Source organism: Podarcis liolepis, assembly GCF_965112155.1.
Source record: "Podarcis liolepis genome assembly, chromosome: 8".
NCBI lineage: Eukaryota > Metazoa > Chordata > Lepidosauria > Squamata > Lacertidae > Podarcis > Podarcis liolepis.
This window is the reverse complement of record NC_139560.1, coordinates 64,339,947-64,363,427: the sequence shown is the minus strand read 5'-3', so window position 1 is coordinate 64,363,427 and position 23,481 is coordinate 64,339,947. Positions and strand designations below refer to the sequence as shown.

General features: G+C 43.4%; 1 protein-coding gene and 1 long non-coding RNA gene across 3 annotated transcripts in view; both read right to left on the bottom strand.

Annotated features, from left to right (window-relative positions):
* The window catches only part of LOC310714459, an 81,972-nt gene that overhangs the window by 5,256 nt on the left and 53,235 nt on the right, over positions 1 to 23,481 (bottom strand). The window lies entirely within an intron of this gene.
* F13A1 (coagulation factor XIII A chain) overlaps positions 1 to 23,481 on the bottom strand; it is a 78,667-nt gene that overhangs the window by 5,256 nt on the left and 49,930 nt on the right. For both annotated transcript variants that reach the window (XR_014529604.1, XM_083519294.1), the window contains exons 7-13: positions 21,699 to 21,873; positions 17,436 to 17,574; positions 12,979 to 13,082; positions 10,892 to 10,980; positions 9,593 to 9,746; positions 8,053 to 8,334; positions 2,057 to 2,217 (exon numbers count right to left, since the gene is read on the bottom strand). Coding sequence is in view for 1 of the 2 variants with exons in the window: in XM_083519294.1 (XP_083375420.1) it covers positions 2,057 to 2,217; positions 8,053 to 8,334; positions 9,593 to 9,746; positions 10,892 to 10,980; positions 12,979 to 13,082; positions 17,436 to 17,574; positions 21,699 to 21,873 (1,104 nt within the window). In the remaining variant the exon portion in view is untranslated. The remainder of the gene's footprint in view (positions 1 to 2,056; positions 2,218 to 8,052; positions 8,335 to 9,592; positions 9,747 to 10,891; positions 10,981 to 12,978; positions 13,083 to 17,435; positions 17,575 to 21,698; positions 21,874 to 23,481) is intronic.

Here is a 23,481-nt window from a genome sequence, read left to right as displayed (position 1 = left end):
TTATTGGCTTCCTCTGCAAAATGCTCGGAAAAGACACACTATATCATTTGAGGACACTGCTGATCAACATTTGTCCAGGCTAATTAGATACACAATGGCTGCGGCTGGAGGAGAGTTTTGAACCAACCTTGGTGTTTGATGAGAAGAAGCCCTTTCCCATCAAACTTCCAAGATTTTCTGAGCTTGTATTTGTGGGACGTACTGTGCTTCTTTTGGTGCATGCATGCTTCTCCTAGCCTGTACGGCTATTGCCTGAAAAAGTGCTATAGTCACTCTGGCGTGCCCACTCAAGCTACGGTTGAGGAACTTGGGTGTTTTTCCAGATGTTGCTGGATGGCTCCTCCCATTATTCCTGACTGTTGGCCATGCTGGCTGGGACTAAAGGGAGTCAACAACATCTGGAGGGTCCATAGGTTACCAAACCAAAGTATTGCCATGTATGAGGCCACCACCTTGCTGAAGTGGATCCAGGTCTGTTCAGTGCCTGGTTGGGTGATTACCTGGTAACCACTTGGACCCCATCTTGGGTTCCATTATGCAAGCAAGACAGGATATGCAACCAAAATGAATAATATATTCCCTCTGGAGCTTCCTTAGCCATCTCACTTTATCTTCTAGTATACCAAGCCCCAACGGGCAGATGAACCAAGACTCAGAATACACCTGGAATCAGAACAGCAGCACTGGTCTCTTTGCTGGGGATGGGTGAATCTGTCAATTCTGATTTCTCCCAAGTTTCTCATTTTTTTCATTCTTAAAGTCAGTTCTTCACATTGCCACACCATTTTCTGAATATATTTTTTAAAAAATAAGTCCTCGTGAAAATCCACCAGCATTTTCGTGCAAACCTCTCCAGATAGACACATATCCCCCCAAACATAATGCGTTTCTGTATGCTATTTTCACCGGTATATTTTCATGAAGACATTGTTGGGAATCTGCATACGTGCAGCTACACACACAGAGTCAATTAGAGTTTGGCCGACAGCCAGGGCAATGTGAAGGAGTAAGTCTGCCTGGTGATACAGAGGCATGGAGACAGCTCCATGATTGGTCAAGCTCTCTCACAGGAATAATGATTAATGGCCTACTAACTGGAATGTGTGTTAGTACAAGTTCGAGTTCAGGAGTTGTGAGTCGTGTATGAGAGAGCTAGCTAAAAATCCGTGTTCTGTTCTGTTCCTGTAAATAGTCCACTGTATATAATAAACACCTAACTACAAGTTCCTGGTTCCTGCTTCGTCCATCCTGTCTGCAGCCAAGTTGCCAATTGCTTTCATGAACTCTGCGTTTACTCTGCTAGGTCTGGCTAAGGTCCTGCAACTACAGTGGTACCTCGGGTTACACATGCTTCAGGTTACATACGCTTCAGATTACACACTCCGCTAACCCAGAAATAGTGCTTCAGGTTAAGAACTTTGCTTCAGGATAAGAACAGAAATCGTGCTCCGGCGGCGCAGCAGCACCAGGAGGCCCCATTAGCTAAAGTGGTGCTTCAGGTTAAGTACGGACCTCCGGAACAAATTAAGTACTTAACCCGAGGTACCACTGTAGTCAGAAAGTTGCGAAACACCAATAGGTTTTGCCAATAGACTTTACCCCAGGATATGCATTTTTATACAGGTTAGTTGGCTGGAGGACTGCATTGTGAAATCTGGAGCATTTTGAAGGACAGCTGTGTTTTGGGTTCATGTATTGTTTCAGAACTCCTGCCAATCTAGCAGTTTGAAAGCACGTCAAAGTGCAAGTAGATAAATAGGTACCACTCCAGTGGGAAGGTAAACGCCGTTTCCGTGGGCTGCTCTGGTTCACCAGAAGTGGTTTAGTCATGCTGGCCACATGACCCGGAAGCTGTACGCCAGCTCCCTTGGTCAATAAAGCAAGATGAGCGCCGCAACCCCAGAGTCAGCCACAACTGGACCTAATGGTCAGGGGTCCCTTTACCTTTACTTATTGTTTCAGAAAGTGCAAATTAGCTAGGTTGTCCTTTTAAAAATGTGTCCTGAATCAAATCGATGCCCGTCCTCCTCAACCTGCTGCCATCCCTGAAACTGACCTTAAGGAGCAGCTGGGGTATTTTCAACACAGTGCTCTTCTGCCTGGCCAGGATCTTCTCCGTTTCTTTGACGCGGGCTGTGACAAAGAAATGCAGGGAGGCTTGCTCCAGCAACTGGCTCATGTACTCGCTCGACTTGATTAGCACCTCGACAGTTTGAGCTGACAAGAGGAACAAACAAACAGAGAAAACACAACTGAAGCCTGAAAGCAATATAGTTGCCAGTTATTACTTCCAGTCCTGCTGATGTCGTATTACCCATAGGCCATCAGATGCAATAAAGATGCTGCTCACAGGGAGAGTCAAAGCTTTCAAAGGCACAAGGAAGCTTCCAGTTGTAGAACTGCTGGATTGTTTGCTGTGATCTAAACACAGCAGTGACATGGGGGGGGGGGGGAGAGATACAATGTAGATTTAGATCATTTTTAACCCATGAAAATAAATCCATTTCTGCAGCGAGGAGTGTCGGTAATAGGAAGTTAGCCCCTGACGCAGAAGGCATTTCATTGGAGAGGCACTTTCCCCTTGTGTAAGGATGGGTCAAACTGGCAATTTCGGTTTCTGTTCTCAAGTACAGTTTTCTACATTTCCACACCAGTTTGCGATTTCCTCCCCTTTTCCTTTTTTTTTAAAGGTCATCGTCAAAATCCATCAGCATTTTAGTGTGAGTTTCTTCCAATGGACACATTTTTCTATGCAATTTTGCCTAGTCTGCACATTTTTGAAAAGCAGCTTCTACTAATTTTTTTTGCTGTTTGCACTATAGATGCATTTATGTGTACACTTTATCCCAGTACGTGAATTTTTGCACACACTGCTTGACCCAAGAACCGCACTGCAAAATTCTGAGAAACGCATGTTTTTGGTTTGCGTACTCTTTCCTAAAGTGTAAGTTAAGTAGTTTCACCCTTAAATGTGAACTTAATTAACTTTCTCCCCCATCCATACTCTTGTGAGGTTTGAATCCCTATAATAGAAGGGTTTTTTTTTGTTTTTAGACATGTGTCTCCTAGGATGATAATAGGATAGGATTTTTTTTCAGAGTTGCAGAGCTGGTCAGCAGCCACAAAGAGCAGAACTGTGCTTCTGACCTCTAGCTACATTTCCAGATGTAACAAAAATCCTAACCCTTCACACCGAGGCTGCCATGTGAAAAAGATGTGCTGATTCTCCCTCTTTGTTCCACCCACATCAAAATGGAGCCCCTGCTTTCATTCTTATCACTATTCCCAGGCAACCATCTGACCTAGATTTCCGAGACCTGTCAGGAGCTGTTTGATGTGGCCCCTCTGCTGCAAAGGAATTACACAATACCCCTCTAAGTCTTAACCTTAGATGAAACTTAGAAATAGTCATGTCTAACACTCCCTGCTTCCACCAAAAAAAGGGGGGGAAAGGCATGAGCGAATCTTATATTTTCACACTATGGAAAAGATTGAGTGGGAGAAACATTTCAAGATAAAACCAACAGGGAGTCTCGTGAAACCTTGAAGATTAACAAAGTTATTGTGGCATAATATTTTGTAGGCTACATATTATGCCAAAACAAATCTGTCCATTTTTAAGGTGGTTACTAGCCTCTTTTATTGTTTTTTGGCACAACAGACTCAGAAGAATAGCCCTCTGGAAGTCTGAGAAGAAGATTGCAAACCTAACCATTCTAAGAAGTTGTTAAGTATAATTGATTTAATTCACAAAGAAAGAAAAGGTATGTGTATTAATGTAGGTTTAAAATGAAAAACGGCTAAATGTGTATTGCTAATATTGGGGTTCTTCCCACGATTGTTTTCTAATGGATTCTGAGCTCCTTAATGGATTAATGAATAACTGTTGATAGTTTTCTATTATTGTAAACTGTTAGATCAGGTGACAAAGGTATTAAGTTGCAAATTCACCAACTTGAAAGGGTGGTGTTTGGTAGTATTTCTCTGGGGACAGAGAATGTTGTTGTTGTTGTTTAGTCATTTAGTTGTGTCCAACTCTTTGTGACCCCATGGACCAGAGCACGCCAGGCCCTCCTGCCTTCCACTGCCTCCCGCAGTTTGGTCAAACTCATGTTGGTAGCTTCGAGAACACTGTCCAACCATCTTGTCCTCTGTCGATCACTGCCTTGTTGTGGCAAAGGGGCTTGAATAACTCAGAGAAGCTATGAGCTATGCCATGCGGGGCCACCCAAGATGGACAGCTCATAGTGGAGAGTTTTGACTAAACGTGATCCACCTGGAGCAGGAACTGGCAAGCCACTCCAGTATCCCTGCCAAGAAAACTCAGTGGACAAAGACAACAGGGACAGAGAATAAAAGGATGCAAATGAAGGGAGAATAAACAGCCAAAGGCCAATGGAGGCTGGAATGCAGGCTGTGGAAAGAGAGAGGGAGAGGGAGAGGGAGAGGGAGAGAGAGGGAGAGAGAGGGAGAGAGAGAGAGAGAGACCTTTGCTTATACAGTGGTACCTCAGGTTACATACGCTTCAGGTTACAGACTCCGCTAACCCAGAAATTGTGCTTCAGGTTAAGGACTTTGCTTCAGGATAAGAACAGAAATCGTGCTCCAGTGGCGCAGCAGCAGCAGGAGGCCCCATTAGCTAAAGTGGTGCTTCAGGTTAAGAACAGTTTCAGGTTAAGAACAGACCTCCGGAACGAATTAAGTACTTAACCCAAGGTACCGTTGTAGGTCTGTTTGGATTATTTTATATTTTCTAAGATGCCGAGCCTGTGCTAGACAGCACAAGACATTGTATGGATATTTTGTGATGTATCTTTGATGCTTATGTTTTGTTTTTTGAAGAGTTCTGCCAGTAAAAGTTTGAATATTATTTTTATGGAGCTGGAGAATGATTCAATCCCAAAAGGAGCCAGTTCTTATGCTTCCAGTTGCTTCAAACTGCACAATATTAATATCTGCAACAGAAGTATGCCATACATAGGACTGTACACGTAGAGGAGACTCAGATTGTGACCAGGAAGTTGCTAGTTCTGCTTAGGACTGGGAAAGCAAAGCCAGGAGAGACAACAAGTGTCCTCAAATGGAGTGCCATTTCAGATAATAATAATAATAATAATAATAATAATAATAATAATAATAATAATAATAATAAATTATTTATACCCCACCCATCTAGCTGGGTTTCCCCAGCCACTCTGGGCGGCTTCCAGCAGAATATTAAAATACAATAACCTATTAAACATTAAAAGCTTCCCTAAACAGAACTGCCTTCAGATGTCTTCTAACAGTCTGGTAGTTGTTTTTCTCTTTGACATCTGGTGGGAGGGCATTCCACACAGGGCGGGCGCCACAACCGAGAAGGCCCTCTGCCTGGTTCCCTGTAACTTGACTTCTCGCAGCGAGGGAACCGCCAGAAAGCCCTGTCTGAGACTGGCCAAAGAGCGTCCATTGAGAGAGGGGCAAGATTCTTAGCAACTTTTAAAGGGCTGCTTTCAGTGGTAATTTTTTTTAAAACAGCCATATATTTTTAAAGAATAATTGTTAGGTTTTCTTCTGTGTTTTATATATCTCACAATAGCTAACAATCATATTGATACTGGTCAAAGAGTCACTTTTAACCCAGGGAAGCCTCAAACTCCATAAGGCCATTTCATAATGTACAGTCTGAGAGTTGCCAGAAAAAAACATAGGCATTCCTGACAAAGACTCCCTTGTGGGGAAACAAAGTGAATGACCCCCCCCCTTCTCTCCTGAGCAGTGCCTGTGTGCCTACTGTCCTTTAAAAAGCTAAATTTAGCTGAACAGAACTGATAGCCCCTTTGAAGACATTTGAAGTATTCAGATTCTTAAACTTGATTTCCACCTACACAATGCCTTTCATCATGATTTGGAAGACCATGTGCTCAGTTTCTGTTTGAAAACGTGCTTTGCTCCTTTCTTTCCACAACAGCACTTATCATCTCGTGTGTGTGTGTGTGTGTGTGTGTGTGTGTGACTGTACCCAAATGCACATAGATCACTGTAGGGTTCCTCTTCATTTGTACCTTATCAAAAAGTCTGGCCAACATGTAACAAGACGGGTTGTTCAACTCTGCCTTCCATGCATAGGCTATGCATGTGGGTAAGTTGTAGGAGCAATCCAAGCCATTGGCTTTCAGGACCCTCTGCCTCTATGCAAAGAAATGTTTTGTGTGAACTGATACCTATTGTCAGGGACCATGCTGAGGAGGAATTGCACTGAGGAAGAATGGTGGGAGCTGCCCCTTCCCCCTGACCCTGAATCTTCCCAGGAGCAGGAGGACAGTATAGATTTGGAACAGTGGTTTGCAAAGGGGCATAGTTCAGAAGGCAGAAGCTGGGAAATACTGGATGGGAAACAGTTAGGAGAAGAAACACGGGAAGAGAGTGGGTTAACAGATTCACAGTCTCTGGCCAGCATTCCCCCCCCCCACCCACAATCCCCAAGGACACAGAGAGCTCAGAGAATGTCAGAACAGAAAGCGCAGAAGCTACAAACTCAGATTACAAAATGCAGGAGTGATGCAGATTAATAGGGATGGAGGGGGGTAAGCCTTAATTGGGAGCACCGCCATTCTAGGGAGACGCTTTCTTTTGTCTCTCACTGTGATTATTAAAGAAACTAACTGGTAAGACTTTCCTTTTGTTTGATCTGCTTATTTACTGCCACAGAGGAGGAAGCCGATCCCCCAAAGCCTGACACCACTGCAAGGCCTTGTAGATGTGAGTACATCCAACCTATGTGATTTCATCATGATTTTAAGGCTCACTCCCTCAACCCATTCAGAGGTGCACAACTCTGGGGACATCCCCACAATAGCCTGCAATCCCCAGTGTATTTGCTACTTTTCAAAATAATAATAATAATAATAATAATAATAATAATAATAATAATATTGCAGCAGGTCCCCCATAGGTCACCACAGAGGCACTCCACTACATCAGAAGGCAGAAGGCAAACTTAGATGTAGGTTAGCACTGACATGCATCAGGTTTTTTTAATGTATTAAAAAACTGGGAATCGTGGCATGGAGGAGAGAACACAGAGTGGAAACCCAGCTGCCTTAGCTGCCATGATCCAGGAGAAGTGGTGGTAGCCGAACTGAGGAGGAGGAGGGCAGAAGACACAGAGAGATGCAGGCAGCATAAAACCTGGAATGAATGGACCTGCAACTTCTGCCTGTGTCTGGAAGTGGCAGTGGGATGCTTGGCTCCAGTAGTGGCTGTAAGAATCCTCCTCCCTGCTGCTGCAGCCAATCACCCCAACACTGCTTCCAGAGAAAGACGGAGGCAGATCCATTCTAGCCTTTTTTTTCTGCCTGCCTCTGTCTCGGTCTCGTGGCTCTGTCTCCATCTGAGCTCCACTCTTCACCTTCCGTGGAGAAAGATCTGTCTGGGTGAGAGGCTGCTTTTGTGGCAGAAAGATGAAGAAACCTTAAACTGTTTGGGTCAGTTTGGATCAGCTCATTAACTGATTAAAGATTAAAGCGGCTGAGTTTGTTGTTTGAGGAATAAAAATAATGTCCCTTGTGTACAAGTATGTAGGGTGCACACGCTAATGAAACGTGCTGTTCATGCCTATGGCAGGTCAGGCTGCATGACACATACAGTTCTATTCTACAATGGGTTACTATTACTCCTTGCCTGCCTCGTACCAGCATCTGAGGCACTCTGTCTAATGGTAGGGCTGGCCTTATACCAGATGAAGACTGTTCCATTCTAACTGGCTTTTGTGTAATTCTGTCTCTACTGTTTGCTGCTGCTTCCCTTCTGTTGCTGCTAATCCTGAGCTTTTTAAAACCCTTTAATTAAATTGAATTTTTACATGTTGTCAATATATTAAGTATCTCATTATGGAGAGCATACGTATTATATTACAGTTGCTGTAAGATGCTTTGAACATTTTAAATACATAAAACATTTTCCTTTGGTTTCTTGCATCATGTTCTACTGTGAGCCTTGAAAAAAGGGGTGGAGCTATATGTTTTAATTAATGACACACCATTAAAATGCAGAAACATATTCTTGCCTTACCTTTCATGGGTTCCAGTTTCACATCAAAACTGTGGTTCTTGAATTCAGCCTTTGGGACTCCAGTATAGAACACAATGTTGCCAGAAAGGTAAGATGTAGCAGTGTACAGATTTGGGGTGTTGTTTCGAAAAGTAATGTTAACAGTGATGTCACTGCCAATTGTTGAGTCTTCCACTGAAAAGTCCATGTCAACCTCCGCGGTAGACACAACATCCTGGGTGTGAGATTTTTTAACACCATACATCAGGGCAGTCTCCAGGGCCAGTCGTTCTTCATCTGTGCCTGCAAAACAAATGGAAAATAGGTTTTTAAAAAAACATGTGAACCACTGGTCATGTTCCCACATCATGCTCAACCATGAGCAATAAAGAACCACAGTGAACTCATGTGCTCTCCTTCTCCCTGGGAGAAGTGTTTCTCTTTCCTTTAACCGCAGTTTGCCGTGCCATTTGGTATGGTAAACTGTGGTTAGCACTAAACTCGAGTTAATTATAAACAAACCCAACTTCAAATTATAGTTTCTGAAGCTGGCTTGTTGAAACGAAACTTAGTTCAGTTTAGCTACAGTTACAGATCCAGACGATGTGGCGAACTATGGTTAACTAAAAGTGGCAGCCAACGTTCTCAAACTCCTCTTATCACTCAAAGCATATTTATATGGTCTAGAAAATCTAAGGATGAAAAATGCCAGAGGCAATGGAGAAAGAAGAGGGAGAGACATGAGGATAATAGGAGATAGATATGTTGAAGTACAGTGATATAAATATAGTTTTTAAAAGTTAGAATCAAAGACTTAAAGTGAAGATTCACAGAAGAGCTAGGCACCATGTAAGTGGGTTAGAAAGGGGTTTTAAGCAAAAAGGGGCATCAAACTCAGCAGTTGGTGGGCCATAGGCTAAATCTGGCCCTTGCTGGAAGAAACATACCTGACAGTTGTTCAGGTGCCTCATCAGAGTCAGCAGCGTCTTAGCATGTCAGACTAAATATTGGGAGTTCCAGGTTCAAATCACTAGGTCTCTTTGGGCCAGTCCTGGTGTCTCAGCAGGCTCAGAAAATGATAAGCCTGCTAAGATATGAACTAGCCTTGTGGGTGTGCATGCCATCCCTCTGTTCTTTTCTTTGCATGAGCATGCAAACAAACCAACCAACAAACAAACAAACCTGGAACTCTCCAATTAGCAATAGTTTCCTGTTTCATTGTACCTGGAAACTGTAGTTAACAACGTTGGACTATCAAGGCAGCTTCTGAACCACAGCTTTCTGGTTCAGATTAATCAGATGAACTTGCTAGTTGAAGAGTTCCTTGTTTATTTGCTCTTGGCAAAAGAGGAGCTCAAGGGCTGCATGAACACCCATAAGACTTGCTCATATCCCAGCTTATTAAGCTGTGGTGCTATTGTCTGAATGTAATCACTGAGGAAAGTTGCTTTGAAGGGACAATAGGTGGCGGTGGGGGGAGGGGGGAGTTGTTTTGTGGATCTGTGGACTGATATAAATGAAACTTCATTCAGGTAATTATTGAGTTTTGCCGTGAAATTACCTTCTTTGAATTTGTAGAGCTCAGTAATGTCCCTCACTTTATCCCCGCCCTCTTCTTTGGTCACGATTAATTTCCCAATTTGGGTCTTGTCAACATGTTGAACCACCTTAGTTCCATTTTTCATTGCTTTTGAGTATACAACATCACTGTTCACCTAAAAACGAAGCAAAGGCAGAGCGTGAAGCCATCTGCTGGCTATCTCATGAGTCAGTTGATCATTAATTCCCAAACTATGGGCCATTAAAGAACAACAACTGTGCCACAGGAAATAAATTGATTACAAATGTATAAAGACTTCCATGAGCCCAAAGCATAAATTTGCAGGGGAGGCTGCCTGATGGGTCACTTCATGAATCGCTTCTATGATCTTGCCTCCATCTTGCTTTCTCCCCTTATTCCCATTCCCATTTTCACTTTCTCATGCTGCTTCACTTCATTACCTTTTCCCCACTCCAGCCATCATGCCTTCTGCTCATCTAGCATGCCACAAGGAAACTTCCTGTTCCATGTGAGCTAATTCAGTCTTTTCTCATCCTTCAAACCCTTTTCAATAACCCTTCTTTTACTAAGCTCTGGCTAACCAATTATAGACTTTCATTTTCTGCTGCCAAGCTTCTCTTGTCCTATATGAGGTCTTCTCCACCTCTCTGTTCTTTGTGCTGACTATCTTGATAAAGGGGTGGTGTGCTCCCCCCACACTCTTCTTCCTCTGCCACTGGGAACATACTCCCTGGTGAAATCCAAGAGGTTTCATCTGTATTGGCATTCTGCCGTCTTTTATAGATTCACCTGCTTACACAGACATTCCCATGATTTCTCAATGTGAGTTGCCTGTGTTAACTATGGTGTTGGTTTACAGTGGTACCTCGGGTTATGAACTTAGTTTGTTTCGAAGGTCCGTTCTTAACCTGAGGTGCACTTTCGCTAATGGGGCCTCCTGGTGCCGCTGCGCCGCCGGTGCATGATTTCCGTTCTCATCCTGGGGCACAGTTCTCAACCCGAGGTACTACTTCCAGGTTAGCGGAGTTTGTAACCCTAAGTGTTTGTAACCTGAAGCATTTGTAACCTGAGGTACCACTGAAATGGGATTGTTTTATCGCAGATGTTTATATTATCATCTTAGTGTTAGTGTAGTAGGCTTTTATACTTTGTAAACCGCTTAGAAGCTTATTTTGGCATTAAGTGGTCTATAAATAACAACCAAACATAATTGAAGTGGATGCTTAACTTGACTTTACATCTTGGAGTCTCCATCATATTTCTCACTGAGATGATGTAAAGAAGAATACGGATGCATACCTCTGCAAAAACGAAAGGTGAATCAAACTGGAAGCAGACGTGGCCATGCTTAATGGCTTGAACAGAAGCTGGACCACACCGATACATGCCTGAATGTGGAGAACCAAAAGGGGGAACATGTATTGAGTCTCCCGCTGTGCCACCTGAACCCTTCCACTCCTGCTTGCAAAATTACTTCTGATGTCAGATCTTTCCATACTTTCTGCCCTGATCAGCTGTCAGCCAGAGACCATTATGAAAGCCAAGTTACCAAAAGATTATATAATGCAACTTTGCCTCTCCTAGCCAAAAAAATAATAAAACCCTCTTTAGATAAAATAAAACCCTCCAAGGCCTCTCGGAATAATCTCAAACTGGTCATCCCAAAATGCACAGAAGCCCAAAGCATAATTTTTTAAAAAAGTAGATGTTGCTGTTAACAATAGTTAATACATTGCCACAGAATTTGCTGTGCCCTTTACGATCACCAGCACAGAAGGAGCTAGGGATGTTTCCCAGGATCAAGCGTATAATTTACGGCTTTCCCATATGCTCCCTAATGAATGCTGTCAGACTGGGGCAGGTTGAAGCAGATCCCGTATGTTTTGACGGCAAGCTCTGGGTGCTCAGAAACTGTGGCTCTGATCTCTGAACTGCCTGGACCAAATGTTTACAGTGCAACCAGTATTCCACTACTAAGCCATGAAAACAGATCAGGGCTTTCTATTTCAGGAGTGTACCTCTGAATATTGGCAACTGGGGACAAACAATATAGGAAGGCTATAATGTTTTTGTCTTTCTTGTGGCCTTCCCAGAGGCATTTGGGTGGTCACTGTTAAAGAATGCTGGACTCAGTGGACCTTTGGTCTATTTCAGCAGCATTTGTCTTAGGTTGCTTTTCTTAGGAACTCACTTGACAAATTTTCGATTCTGAAATGGATGATACTGCATTACCAATTATCCCTGCTGACAGTGAAGGTGGGAGTTATTTTGGAGTCCAAATGGTCTAATTGTCTAACCGTTAGTGGCCAGCCAGTCTTGTTTTGTCTTGATTCTGCGACCAAAATGCTCCTGAGATTTAAAAGATTTGATTCCAGTATAATCCAGATAGTCTAGTCCAGGCAACTACAATTCCCATCATCCCTGACCACTGGTCCTGTTAGCTAGGGATGATGGGAGTTGTAGTCCCAAAACATCTAGAGGGCCGAGTTTGGGGATGCCTGGTCTAGTCCTCTGTCTCATCTCTGAAGATGCTCTTAATATTCCCCTGGCTTTCTTGAATATAGATGCTACTCAGTCTGCTGCTGTCATACTAGCGATGTATACAAAGATGAAATACTCTTCAAAAAGGTCATTCAGTAATTCCTCTTTTATACCTTCATAGAGAGTTATATAAGCCACACTGGCTATTGTGTTCCATGGAATTTTATTGTTAGGATGTTGGAGGGTATGCCCTTCACCCTGCCTAGCTAAGGGTCATTCCATTGCCCTTTAAGAACTCTTAACAACTTTTGTGGTAACTAGTCAACCTTTCTCTGAAAGGCGAAAAAGAGAAACTCTATCCCTTCCAAGCCGATTTTCCTTAGCACGTGAAATGGAAACGTCCCATTATATTTCTACGTTTGAATCAGATATTGGTTGAGGTTTTTTCATTCCTTCTGTCTAATGTGAACCTACCATCATGCAGTGTGGCAAAGGGACGAGGACGGCGCTGTGGTCTAAACCACTGAGCCTCTTGGGCTTGCCGATCAGAAGGTCGGCAGTTCAAATCTCCACGATGGCGTAAGCTCCCATTTCTCTGTCCCAGCTCTGGCCAACCTAGCAGTTCGAAAGTACACCAGTGCAAGTAGATAAATAGGTACTGCTGTGGTGGGAAGGTAAACAGCATTTCTGTGCGCTCTGGCTTCAGTCACGGTGTTCTGTTGTGCCAGAAGCAGTTTAGTCATGCTGGCCACATGACCTGGAAAGCTGTCTGAGGACAAACGCTGGCTCCCTCAGCCTGAAAGCGAGATGAGTGCTGCAACCCCAGAATCGCCTTTGACTGGACTTAACCATCCAGGGGGCCTTTATCTTTACCTTGCAGTGTGGCAAGGAAGAAATATGCTTACCATCACTGTTTTCTTGAGGGGTGCTGTCCACAGCTTGCCAGCCTCCAAAACCTACAGGGAGGTCTGGTCTGGTCATCCAAGCCTCATTCCAGCAATGGTAGTTCCTTTAGAGAGGAAAAGAATAATGTTCACATATTAAACAGTACCAAACCTAAGGGGCATCTTTATTATGGCTGTTCCGTTAATGGACATTTAATGGAAATAATTGAATCCTAGAACTGGCTGGCTAGTTCTAAATAATGCATAAACTCAGTGGCCAGACTTAAAGCACCCTCACACAGTCTCTTTCTCTGACAGGCACAGCTATTGCTTGCACACTCTGCAGCTGCTAGAGGGAGTGGCACCAGTTGGTAATCCACTACTTGAATGAGATTCTGGAGCTGACCTCCATGCAACTGCTAATAAAAAATAGGCCCTATAAATTGAGTATTGAAAGCCTTTCTTTGGAGCAGTCACCAGCAAGAGCAGCAGGGCCTAGGAACTTTCAGAACTGAGGGTGGCTGCCCTGTGTGGTGAGCTAGCTCAGAACACCTTCTCAGCAGTGACATACAGTGGCACTTCAGGTTACATACGCTTCAGGTTACATACGCTTCAGGTTACATGCTCCGCTAATCCAGAAATAGTACCTCGGGTTAAGAACTTTACCTCAGGATGAGAACAGAAATCGTGCTCCGGTGGCGCAGCAGCGGGAGGCCCCATTAGCTAAAGTGGTGCTTCAGGTTAAGAACAGTTTCAGCTTAAGAATGGACCTCCGGAACAAATTAAATACTTAACCCGAGGTACCACTGTATACCGTAGATTACGGCGTATTAGCTGACTGGGCGTATAAGACGACCCCCCAACTTTTGCTGTTAAATTATAGCGTTTGGCCGCCCGCCAAGCACCGCCAGGGGCAGAGCGCGCACCCCTCCGCTGCCTCTGCCGTCGCAGCAGCAGCAGCCCGAGGCGAGGCGTTTGGTGGGTGGAACTCTCTCCCTCCCGGCTCCCTCCTTCCGGGAATCCGGCGGTCCCTATGGTGGCAGAGCGGGTGAGCCCCGGCCGAAGCCACGCACCACCTCGCGGTTGCTGCTGCTTCGGGAGGTGGCATGGGATGGAGGTGGGGGGTGGCTTTTACCATCCTTCTGCCCGTTGCCGTTCCAAGCCAGCCACTGCCACCTGTCACAACCATACCCGGCGTATAAGACGACCCCCGACTTTGGAGTTCAAAAGTCATCTAATACACTGGAATCTACGGTACTCAAGTCTCGTGTCTGGCCGCACAAATCTAGTCAGGTTCCTGGGGCTTCCTGGACAGGAAGGGCTGCAAAGGACTTCGGCTGGGATTGTGCCCAAGAAACAGGCTCATCCCTTGGCCCTGGCCTCCTCACATTCTGGCTTCTCAGCTCGGTCTTGACAGAAACACCACAGGGTCATCATCCCATTTGAAATCTGTCCAGGATATTTCAAACTTTCATAAAAAAACAAAATATAGCCATGCCATTTTCATTCCACTGATTCAATAAGGCTCCAGAAAGAGTGCGAATAAGGGAGAACAGGCCTCTCAGAAGACACTTTTCAGACAAGCTTCAGGAGATTTGAGGAGGGAGGGGAATACAGCAATTTCCTTAAAAAATAAAATAAAAATTACCCGCTCCCTCCCAGTAGATGAAAAGCTAATTACATAATCCTGGCCATTGTCTCAGATACTCAATGCAATAATATTAGCAATAATGTCTTAGGAAAATATAAGGATCGTTAAGCTCAGCCCGTTTCATTGATAATGGCTGAGGGAAAGAGGGACGAGTAGTTTGCATTGGTGTGAATCTGAGGCTTGCCTTAATGAGACATTTCAAAGTGGAAATGAAAGCTGGGGGAAACTTGTCAGTTAGGTGAGTTAATGAAGCAGGACGGGATGGGTGGGTGTGTGGGAATTATTCCAGGAAAGTGATGCACACTGCCTGAATTTTTGTAACTGCTGGGAATGCTGCGATGTTATAATAAATAATAATATTTTTTTATTTATACCCTGCCCTTCCCGGTTCTGGGCTCAGGGTGGCTACCAACAAATTTAAAACACTTAAGTGTAATGCAACATAGAAGCAGCATACATTTTCCTGAAGCAGGGTATGTTTAAAATGGTTTAAATATTCTAAATTCAGCTTTGAATGAAAAAAAAGGACCACATTAATATCACATCAAAATTAGGATACAAAACCATTTAGGGTACAGCTTCCACTGAGTGGTACAAATGAAGAGAAAAGACATAGAAGAGGAACAGAAAGAACTATAGGTTAAATTAATGTATGACCCAAGAGGTTGTGCACATCATGTAGCAATAAATATACCATGGAGAGAGAAGATTAAATGGGGAGTTCAAAAATGTAATCAAGTTCCCAAAAGGAAGCAAGATTTAAACCACTGCGGAGCTTACCCGCAATTGTTATAGATCTGCAAAGCTCCACTTACTTTAATTTTGAATTAGGTTTTAGAGAATCGCTGGACAATGAACGACTCCATGAAATGAAAAGTATATGAAAGCATTAGATATATATAGGGGAGGAGTGAGATCAAAGCATTCCCTTAAAGCCTAGAACAGCCTGCCTCAAGCTTCGGTTCCCAGATGTTGTTGGAATTTAATTTCCTGAACACTGACCATGTTGGCTGGGGACGCTGGGGTGTGTGTGTGTGTTGTAGTATAACAATATTTGGGGGCCCAAGGGTGGGTGAGGCTTGCTTGATACCACATGGGACAGTTCCACTGCTGAAGCTAAGAAGGTCTGACCCTGAAACTTGCCTACATGGGGGGTGAGGAGGACTACCAGAGAAAGAACTATGTGTAAGTTGCACCTTGGAGGAAGACTGGGTTATAGGCATAATCCTAAGTAAGAAAATAAAATAATTTTATAAACAGGTGCCCTGGAAAGCATAGTGCAGCAGATGTTTACTGCAAAATGTCCTTTTTGGTGGTGGCACCCCAGACTTGATTTTATTTCAACGCTAGGTAAAGACCACTTCTAGTTTTCCTAGTTCTTTTCATCTGTTCTCATTTTCTCCTTTCCAGTTGTTTTTATGCTTCTTTCGTATATTTTGTGATTGATCTGCTCTGTTGCAATGTGGTTATAGGACAGTATATCAATACACATAAATCATAAAGAAAAGTTAATTTCTGTTGCAACTAGGGGTAGGTAAGTAACTTTACTATATTTCTTGCTCGCTTGTATGCACATACTTCTATCCCACCCTCTTGGGAAGTAGAATTAGTTTTGAGTTATGAGATCAATCAATAGTATACTACATCATTTTTTATATCGATTTTATGCTCCCTGCGGGTTGTGCCCACTTTCCGCCACTCCAGTTATAGTATAGCCAAAGGGTCAGTAAGTACATCCTCCATAACGAAGATTCATACACACACACACACACACACAAAAAGAATAATACAAATGGAAAGTGTACAAGGCCCTTGATTGGGGTTTGAAATGCAAAATGTGGAACTGTCTCAATTTTATGGAAATTATAAGCAACAATATAAGAACAGAGCCTTTGTCAAATAGTGATGTGAATTATCTGAGCATTTTTGCACTGTTTCCCTAGGGATTGCCATGGGGATGGTGGGGGTCCCAAAGGACGTGCTGTAAGGGGAGCTGGCTTCCAGCACCAGGCCCATTGGCAGGCCAACTCTGTGTTACAAAGATGTCTGCAAGGCTTCAACCTCACCATGTGCCTGGACTGCAGTGCCTGGAGACAGTCAGCCAAATATTTGTAACCATAGCAGGGACCAGAGATGGAATGACCACTGGGAGCAGTGCAGAGAGAACAAACACCATGGTGCACCTGTAGAAGCAAAACTAAACACCTTCATCTGCCCCAGCTACAACAAAACCTGTCTCTCCTGTATCAGTCTCTACAGCCACAGCAGGCGCTGCAACCTTCCAACAGCTTGACCTCACCTCCAAAGGCATACTCCTCCATTACCAACCAGAGATTTCAGGCAACAATGCAATCGTGCAACAATGATATAGGGAAGCATCTTACATTTTTATACACAGAAGGTTGGGCTCCCCCTGCACAATTCTATGCATATCTACCCAGAAGTAAGTCCTACTGAGTTCAATGTGGTGTATTCTCTAGGAAGCAGTTACAGAATCACACCCTCAGTGACCTATATGTTGCTAATACTATGGCCTTTTACAGTGCTTTTTTTTCTTTAAAAGTGTTTAGGGGTACTCTCATTTTCCTACTCATATTGAAATACTGCCCATCAATGAGGCCAAACTTAGATTCACAAAATGTTTAGGGGTATGTGTACCCCTGCGTACCCCCAGGGGGGGAAAGCACTAGTCTTTAATATTGCATCCTTCCTGTGTTCCTATAAAATAGTTGCGTTCAATTCAGGACAGAAGGGAAGTCTTGGTTATTCTCATTACATTTTTAACATTTCAGAGTCAACACAACCTCCATTGCTCCAGATACCTTACCAGATCGAGTCTTTTGTGAGTCTGGAATCCACCTTTCCATCTTCATCAACAAAGACATCCAGCTGCAAATTGGCATCGTTATCGTGGGCTGAGGAATAGTTGGTGACAACCCTGGCAGGAATTCCTATGCACCTCAAAACTATTAGAAGAGAAGATTATTTTTTAAGAAAAATGTTCAAGTCAATGCAGTGGTGTTTGCATGAGACTAAACAGATATAAATCTTTGAGAGTATTGTAGGAAGGACAATTTATCAATAAACTATGGAAACTAAGTTGTTGTTTTTTAGGGTGGTCATAAAAGATCTAAGAAACATACATGGCAAATTAATTGTCAGAATAGTGAATGCTGACAAACTGTCAATCACCTGGCACCCCAGAACATGAGATGACTCTACTCCAATGGGAAGAATCCTCCAGAAGGAAGACTCTAAATGCACCCCCAGTTCTTCCTTTCTTCCTTCGCATCCTCAGGAGGAAGACTTGAGGGTATACTTAGAGTGTGACCCTGATTCTTTCCTTTGCAGCCAAAAGTTGCCACTTAATCAATTTCACACTTTTTTCATTTCCTGTGCGGAAAAATGGCTACAGCCAATGTAATGGACTTCACCTGCAGCCTTCACAAAGGCTAAGGAAGTACAGAAACAGAGTTTTTATATGTATGTAACAACATTAATTGTACTTCTCCACAGAATTTGTACATTATCTCTACAGATGCATGGATTTTAAATATATTTAAATATATATGGTACTCATTTCATTGATATGTATATTGATATTGGTAGTTTAATCTTGCTGAGACTTAGATCTGTTATTTGCATTTTTATTAACACACAGGTTTATTGTTGTACATTGTTTTTAAATTTATTGTTGTACATTGTTTTAATTGTTTGTTTTTCTTCTGTGACTGTACCCCCAAGTGTGTTTTATAAGCTGGTCTTGGACTGTAATAAATTATCTATCTATCTAACACACAGGTCTCTTATTGCTTGTATTGTATTGCATTGGTATGGTACATTATTATAGGTTGAATTTTTCATTACACTTTCATCTTAATATCAGCTTATTATTCAAGTGAAGAACCACTGCCAGTTGACAATACTGAGCTAGGTGGACCAGTATAATGCAGCTTCTTGTGTAGGAGAAGCCACATTGGGGGCCCCTAAAGACCTAGTAAGACCCGAGGTCTCATTTTTGACACTCCTGCAATACGTAGTTCATATTCTGTAGCCCTAAGGTGGCTGCAGTGTTTCATGCAGAAGAGTAATGTTTCTCGTGCATTCATTTTAATGGTTTGATGACAAATTGCCTGGATTCCTCCAATGCCATATGCACCTATTGATTAAGCTTAATTCGAATGCCCTCCCAGACTTCGAGTGTGCAAGCCATCAAGGCTCATTGGAAATAATTCAGCTGACAATTTCAAGATTAATGGCTCTGCTCCTTCTTTTTCAGAATGTTTTAGCATTTTTAACAGATGACTGTCCCCAAATATTCAATATGGTAACCTTGGGAAGCTGAATCGTTGCACCCATACAGCATTAGAAACCCTAAATAGCTGGAAATTAAATTGCTGTGCATATTAAACACGGAGTGTGTGTTTTAAAAGACGAATGTGATTGCCATAGGATGTGGTTTTATTGGTGGAAACTTTTCCTGGAGTTCTGTTAAAATGGAATTGTAATTAATTATTGTGATTTTTTTTATTTTATATGTGATTGTAAATGCTGTTGGGTCTTTTTTTTTTTTAAATGCAAACCATTTAGAGCTTCGGGAAAGCAAATGCCTGAAATAAATGCGAAAGTTTCAGCTCATATTCATGGGCTTCTCGGAGATTTTTTGATGGGCTTTAGGTGTGAACATTCACAATGATTGATTCTCAGAAGCAGTGGTGGCTGCTGGTGCCCATTGAAACCAGCAGGGCAGAAAGCAGGAGGCCAACAGTAGGTGGAGCCAGAGTCACAGAGGCAACAAAGTCTATGTTTACCCAGGTACATAGGCTAAGGGAGGAAGAAGCTTGCAGATAGTGCTAACCCCTGGACTGTTCATAAGTAAGAAGGCAGGCAGGAATGGGGCTGGTTGAGGGCAGATTGAGGCTGGTCAGGCCGTGCCCCATTTGTCCTAATGGATCAGACTTCACTGCCTTAATACAGTCCTTCTTTTGGATATACAGTGGTACCTCGGGTTAAGAACTTAATTCGTTCTGGAGGTCTGTTCTTAACCTGAAACTGTTCTTAACCTGAAGCACCACTTTAGCTAATGGGGCCTCCTGCTGCCGCTGCTCCATCGCTGCACAATTTCTGTTCTCATCCTGAAGCAAAGTTCTTAACCTGAGATAATATTTCTGGGTTAGCGGAGTCTGTAACCTGAAGCACATGTAACCCGATGTACCACTGTATATCAAAGTATTTTATTTATCCTTTCTTGACTTTCTGAGCCCCTGTAGCAAGGGAACCCTGTAGCAAGTAGAGCATGCTTTCTGTAAATTGTGTTAGAGATGTACCGAGTTCAGAGCGTTCAAATGTCAATTTCCTTGCAGACATGTGGTGTTATTTCGGAACATGGCTCAAGGTTTACTTTAATATGTCCTTACAGCATTTGTGTAAAATCTACTCTCACCACATTCTGAGTAAAGATTCATAAAGGCGCCTCCCATGGATTGGAAGTGGATGTGGATAAGTTGGATGTTTCTTAATGTGTAGCTGTTCTTTATATCTGGCGACACCTACTTATATTGGCATGACTACGGAGGGAAAGATAGGTTTTGCTCTGGAGTTCTGCCAGCTGTGACAGAAACAGGATGTTTGTTACAGTTTGTGCCTCTTCTACATATGGCAATATATGTTTAAACATTCCAACATCTTCCATTTTCAAAAAACAAAAAACCACAACAGGCTAATGTCTTGGCTATTTATCACTTGGCTAAGTACTTTGCAACAACAGTACCGAAAGTGCCCAGCTTCTGCTGTCTGCATTTCAGCAACATAATGTTTCCTTTCATTTGAGAGAGTCCATGGATGGGAATATTGGCTTATTTGCTTTCAGCATGTATATCCCACCGTTCACCACAAAGTCGCAGGTCATCACTCCTTGTAAGGCAGGGTCACCTCAAAAACCACATCGTAGAGTTGGAAAAGGTTTGGGAAAGGGTAACGAAAATGTTCAAGGGCATGGCCTCGGCCCAGTATACCTGAAGGAGCATCTCAGCCCCCATCGTTCACTGAGATCCAGCTCCGAGGGCCTTCTGGTGGTTCCCTCATTCCAAGAAGTGAGGTTACAGGGAACCAGGCAGGGGGCATTCTTGGTAGTGGTGCCAGACCTGTGGAACACCCTTCCATCAGATGTCAAGGAAATAAACAACTATCTGACTTTTAGAAGACACCTGAAGGCAGCCCTGTTTAGGGAAGTTTTGTTTGATGTTTTATCATGTTTTTAATATTCTGTTGGGAGCCGCCCAGAGAAGCTGGGGAAACCTAGCCAGATAAAGGTAAAGGGACCCCTGACCATTAGGTCCAGTCGTGACCGACTCTGGGGTTGTGGCGCTCATCTCGCTTTATTGGCCGAGGGAGCCGGCGTACAGCTTCTGGGTCATGTGGCCAGCATGACCAAGCCGCTTCTGGCGAACCAGAGCAGCGCACGGAAACACCGTTTACCTTCCCGCCTAGCAGAGCTTTCAAACTGCTGGGTGGGCAGGAGCTGGGACTGAGCAACGGAAGCTCACCCCGTCACGGGGATTCGAACCACCAACCTTCTGATCGGCAAGTCCTAGGCTCTGTGGTTTAACCCACAGCACCACCCGCGTCCCTTTAGCCAGATGAGCGTGGTATAAATAATAAATTATTATTATTATTGTTGTTGTTGTTGTTGTTGTTGTTGTTGTTGTTGTTGTTGTTGTTGAATGACTCCCCCATGACTGCAGCATTTGCAATTTTTAGTTTACAGAAAAGACACATAAGAGGTGCTATGACAGAAGTTTATAAAATTATTTATGTCATGGAGAAAGTTGTATGTATGCATGTGTAAACAAGCCATAAATTATAAAGACACCACAGTGTCCACTGTTCCCCATTCTGAGGAAACCAAGCCTTTGGTAAGCACCTGGAGCCCTTGGAGATTAGGGTGGCATGCAACAAGTTTATTGTTATTCAGTGCAAGCATCAATGCAATCTCAGAAGGGTATTGGGAGGGCTCTGGCTCATTTCAACGTGAAAAAGAAACCGTGTCCATGCCACAAAAGATTCATTGCATATTTTATCTCATACTTACAAGTGTTGAAGACTCCGGCAAAGACCCAGCACTGACCATACCGCACCGGTTCTTTAGAACTATGATATTCCAACAGAATGTCTACACTTCCAGTCCAAGAGGAGGGTGGCACTCCATATTCATAAACGCTGTTCCAGGAGCCATACACCACACCGTCATCATCTTTAGAATTGATCTGAAGGGAGAACAAGCTAGTGAACTGAGAGGCCTGCCAGATGGGTGCTTTATTGAGAGTGCATTCTGCAACATGCTCCTGACACAGTAAAAGGTGCGTTTATTCTGCTCTCTTAGTTGTTCTGCGATGCTTCCCTAGCCCTGCCACAATATTGCTGCCTGGAAGAGCTACAGTGCAACAAAAGCAGGATAAAACAAATCAATAAACCAGCACATTTGTGGTAGAACAAGTCTTGGGATTTCAGGAGGTAGTTCCGGGATATGTACTGCTTGGAAACGAAGCAGTGGGCAGCACTACTGCAGGCACAAACAATATTGAAAACAGGATCGTGTCTGACTGCCCTGATAGCATCATGAGCACAATCATCCACAAAAGGTATATCTGGAGGGGTCCTAAATTCACACAGAAAAAACATTGTTTAGGATTTGAACCTGAGTCACAATCCACACAGAAGAACCCAGTTTATACATTAACTACCACTCATGCATAGTTATGTTTGACTGCAGTTCCCCACACAAATAACAGTTCTGGAGGTGGGGAGTCAAGGCTGCGTGTTGTGGGAGGAGGGTGCCCCTTAAGAATGCATTCTTACAGGCAGGAGTATGTGAGAATGCATTCTCACATAATGGAATGATCCATAATGTATCATTCATAAACAGCCTCTATGCAAAGCTGTCATGGGCTTTGAAGAAGAGTTTGGATTTAATATCCCGCTTTATCACTACCCGAAGGAGTCTCAAAGCGGCTAACATTCTCCTTTCCCTTCCTCCCCCACAACAAACACTCTGTGAGGTGAGTGGGGCTGAGAGACTTCAAAGAAGTGTGACTAGCCCAAGGTCACCCAGCAGCTGCATGTGGAGGAGCAGAGACACGAACCCGGTTCAACAGATTACAAGTCTACCGCTCTTAACCACTGCACTACACTGGCTCTCTTTGAAGATGCTTGAACTCAGGACGAGAGGGAGAAATATTGTAAGAGGAAGGCATGTTTGGCAAACCCTCACCATGATCAACTCCCGCCCGGGAACCAATGTCCCCACTGCGGAAGGATGTGTGGCTCCAGAATTGGCCTCCACAGTCACTTACGGACTCACTGTTAAAACAATCTTACACGGCTATGAGTAATTGCCAAAGAAGAGGAAGATACATAATGTGATTCTATCCTCAGATCACCTCCACTGATCATTGGGTGAATGCCAGGCCTACATCAGGCTATATTTACACACGTATAAGTTGCTCTAAGGCCTGTATGAATGAGGAAAGCTGCAAAAGGACTTTCTTCTGGTCACTAATGGCAAATTTGAAGGAATGGTCTGATCTGAGCTGATATGGGGAAGCTGGGGATCTAGTAGTGACCATTCTTCGGGAAGGTACATGCGCCTGAAAAATTGGAGAGTATGAGGTTAATGTGCCTTCAAAGCGTGAGCTTTCAAACACACCCAAAACCCCTCAGCCACACCAAAATGGTTGTGTGATTCAGCTCCAAACTTATCAGCATTTAGTGGGAAACGAAATGTGTCCCAGAAAGCATTTGACCTGTTTTGCAAGAAAAAGAATAGAAAACTTCTGTTTGACCCCCTTGCAATTCCAATGGTTTTGATATAATTT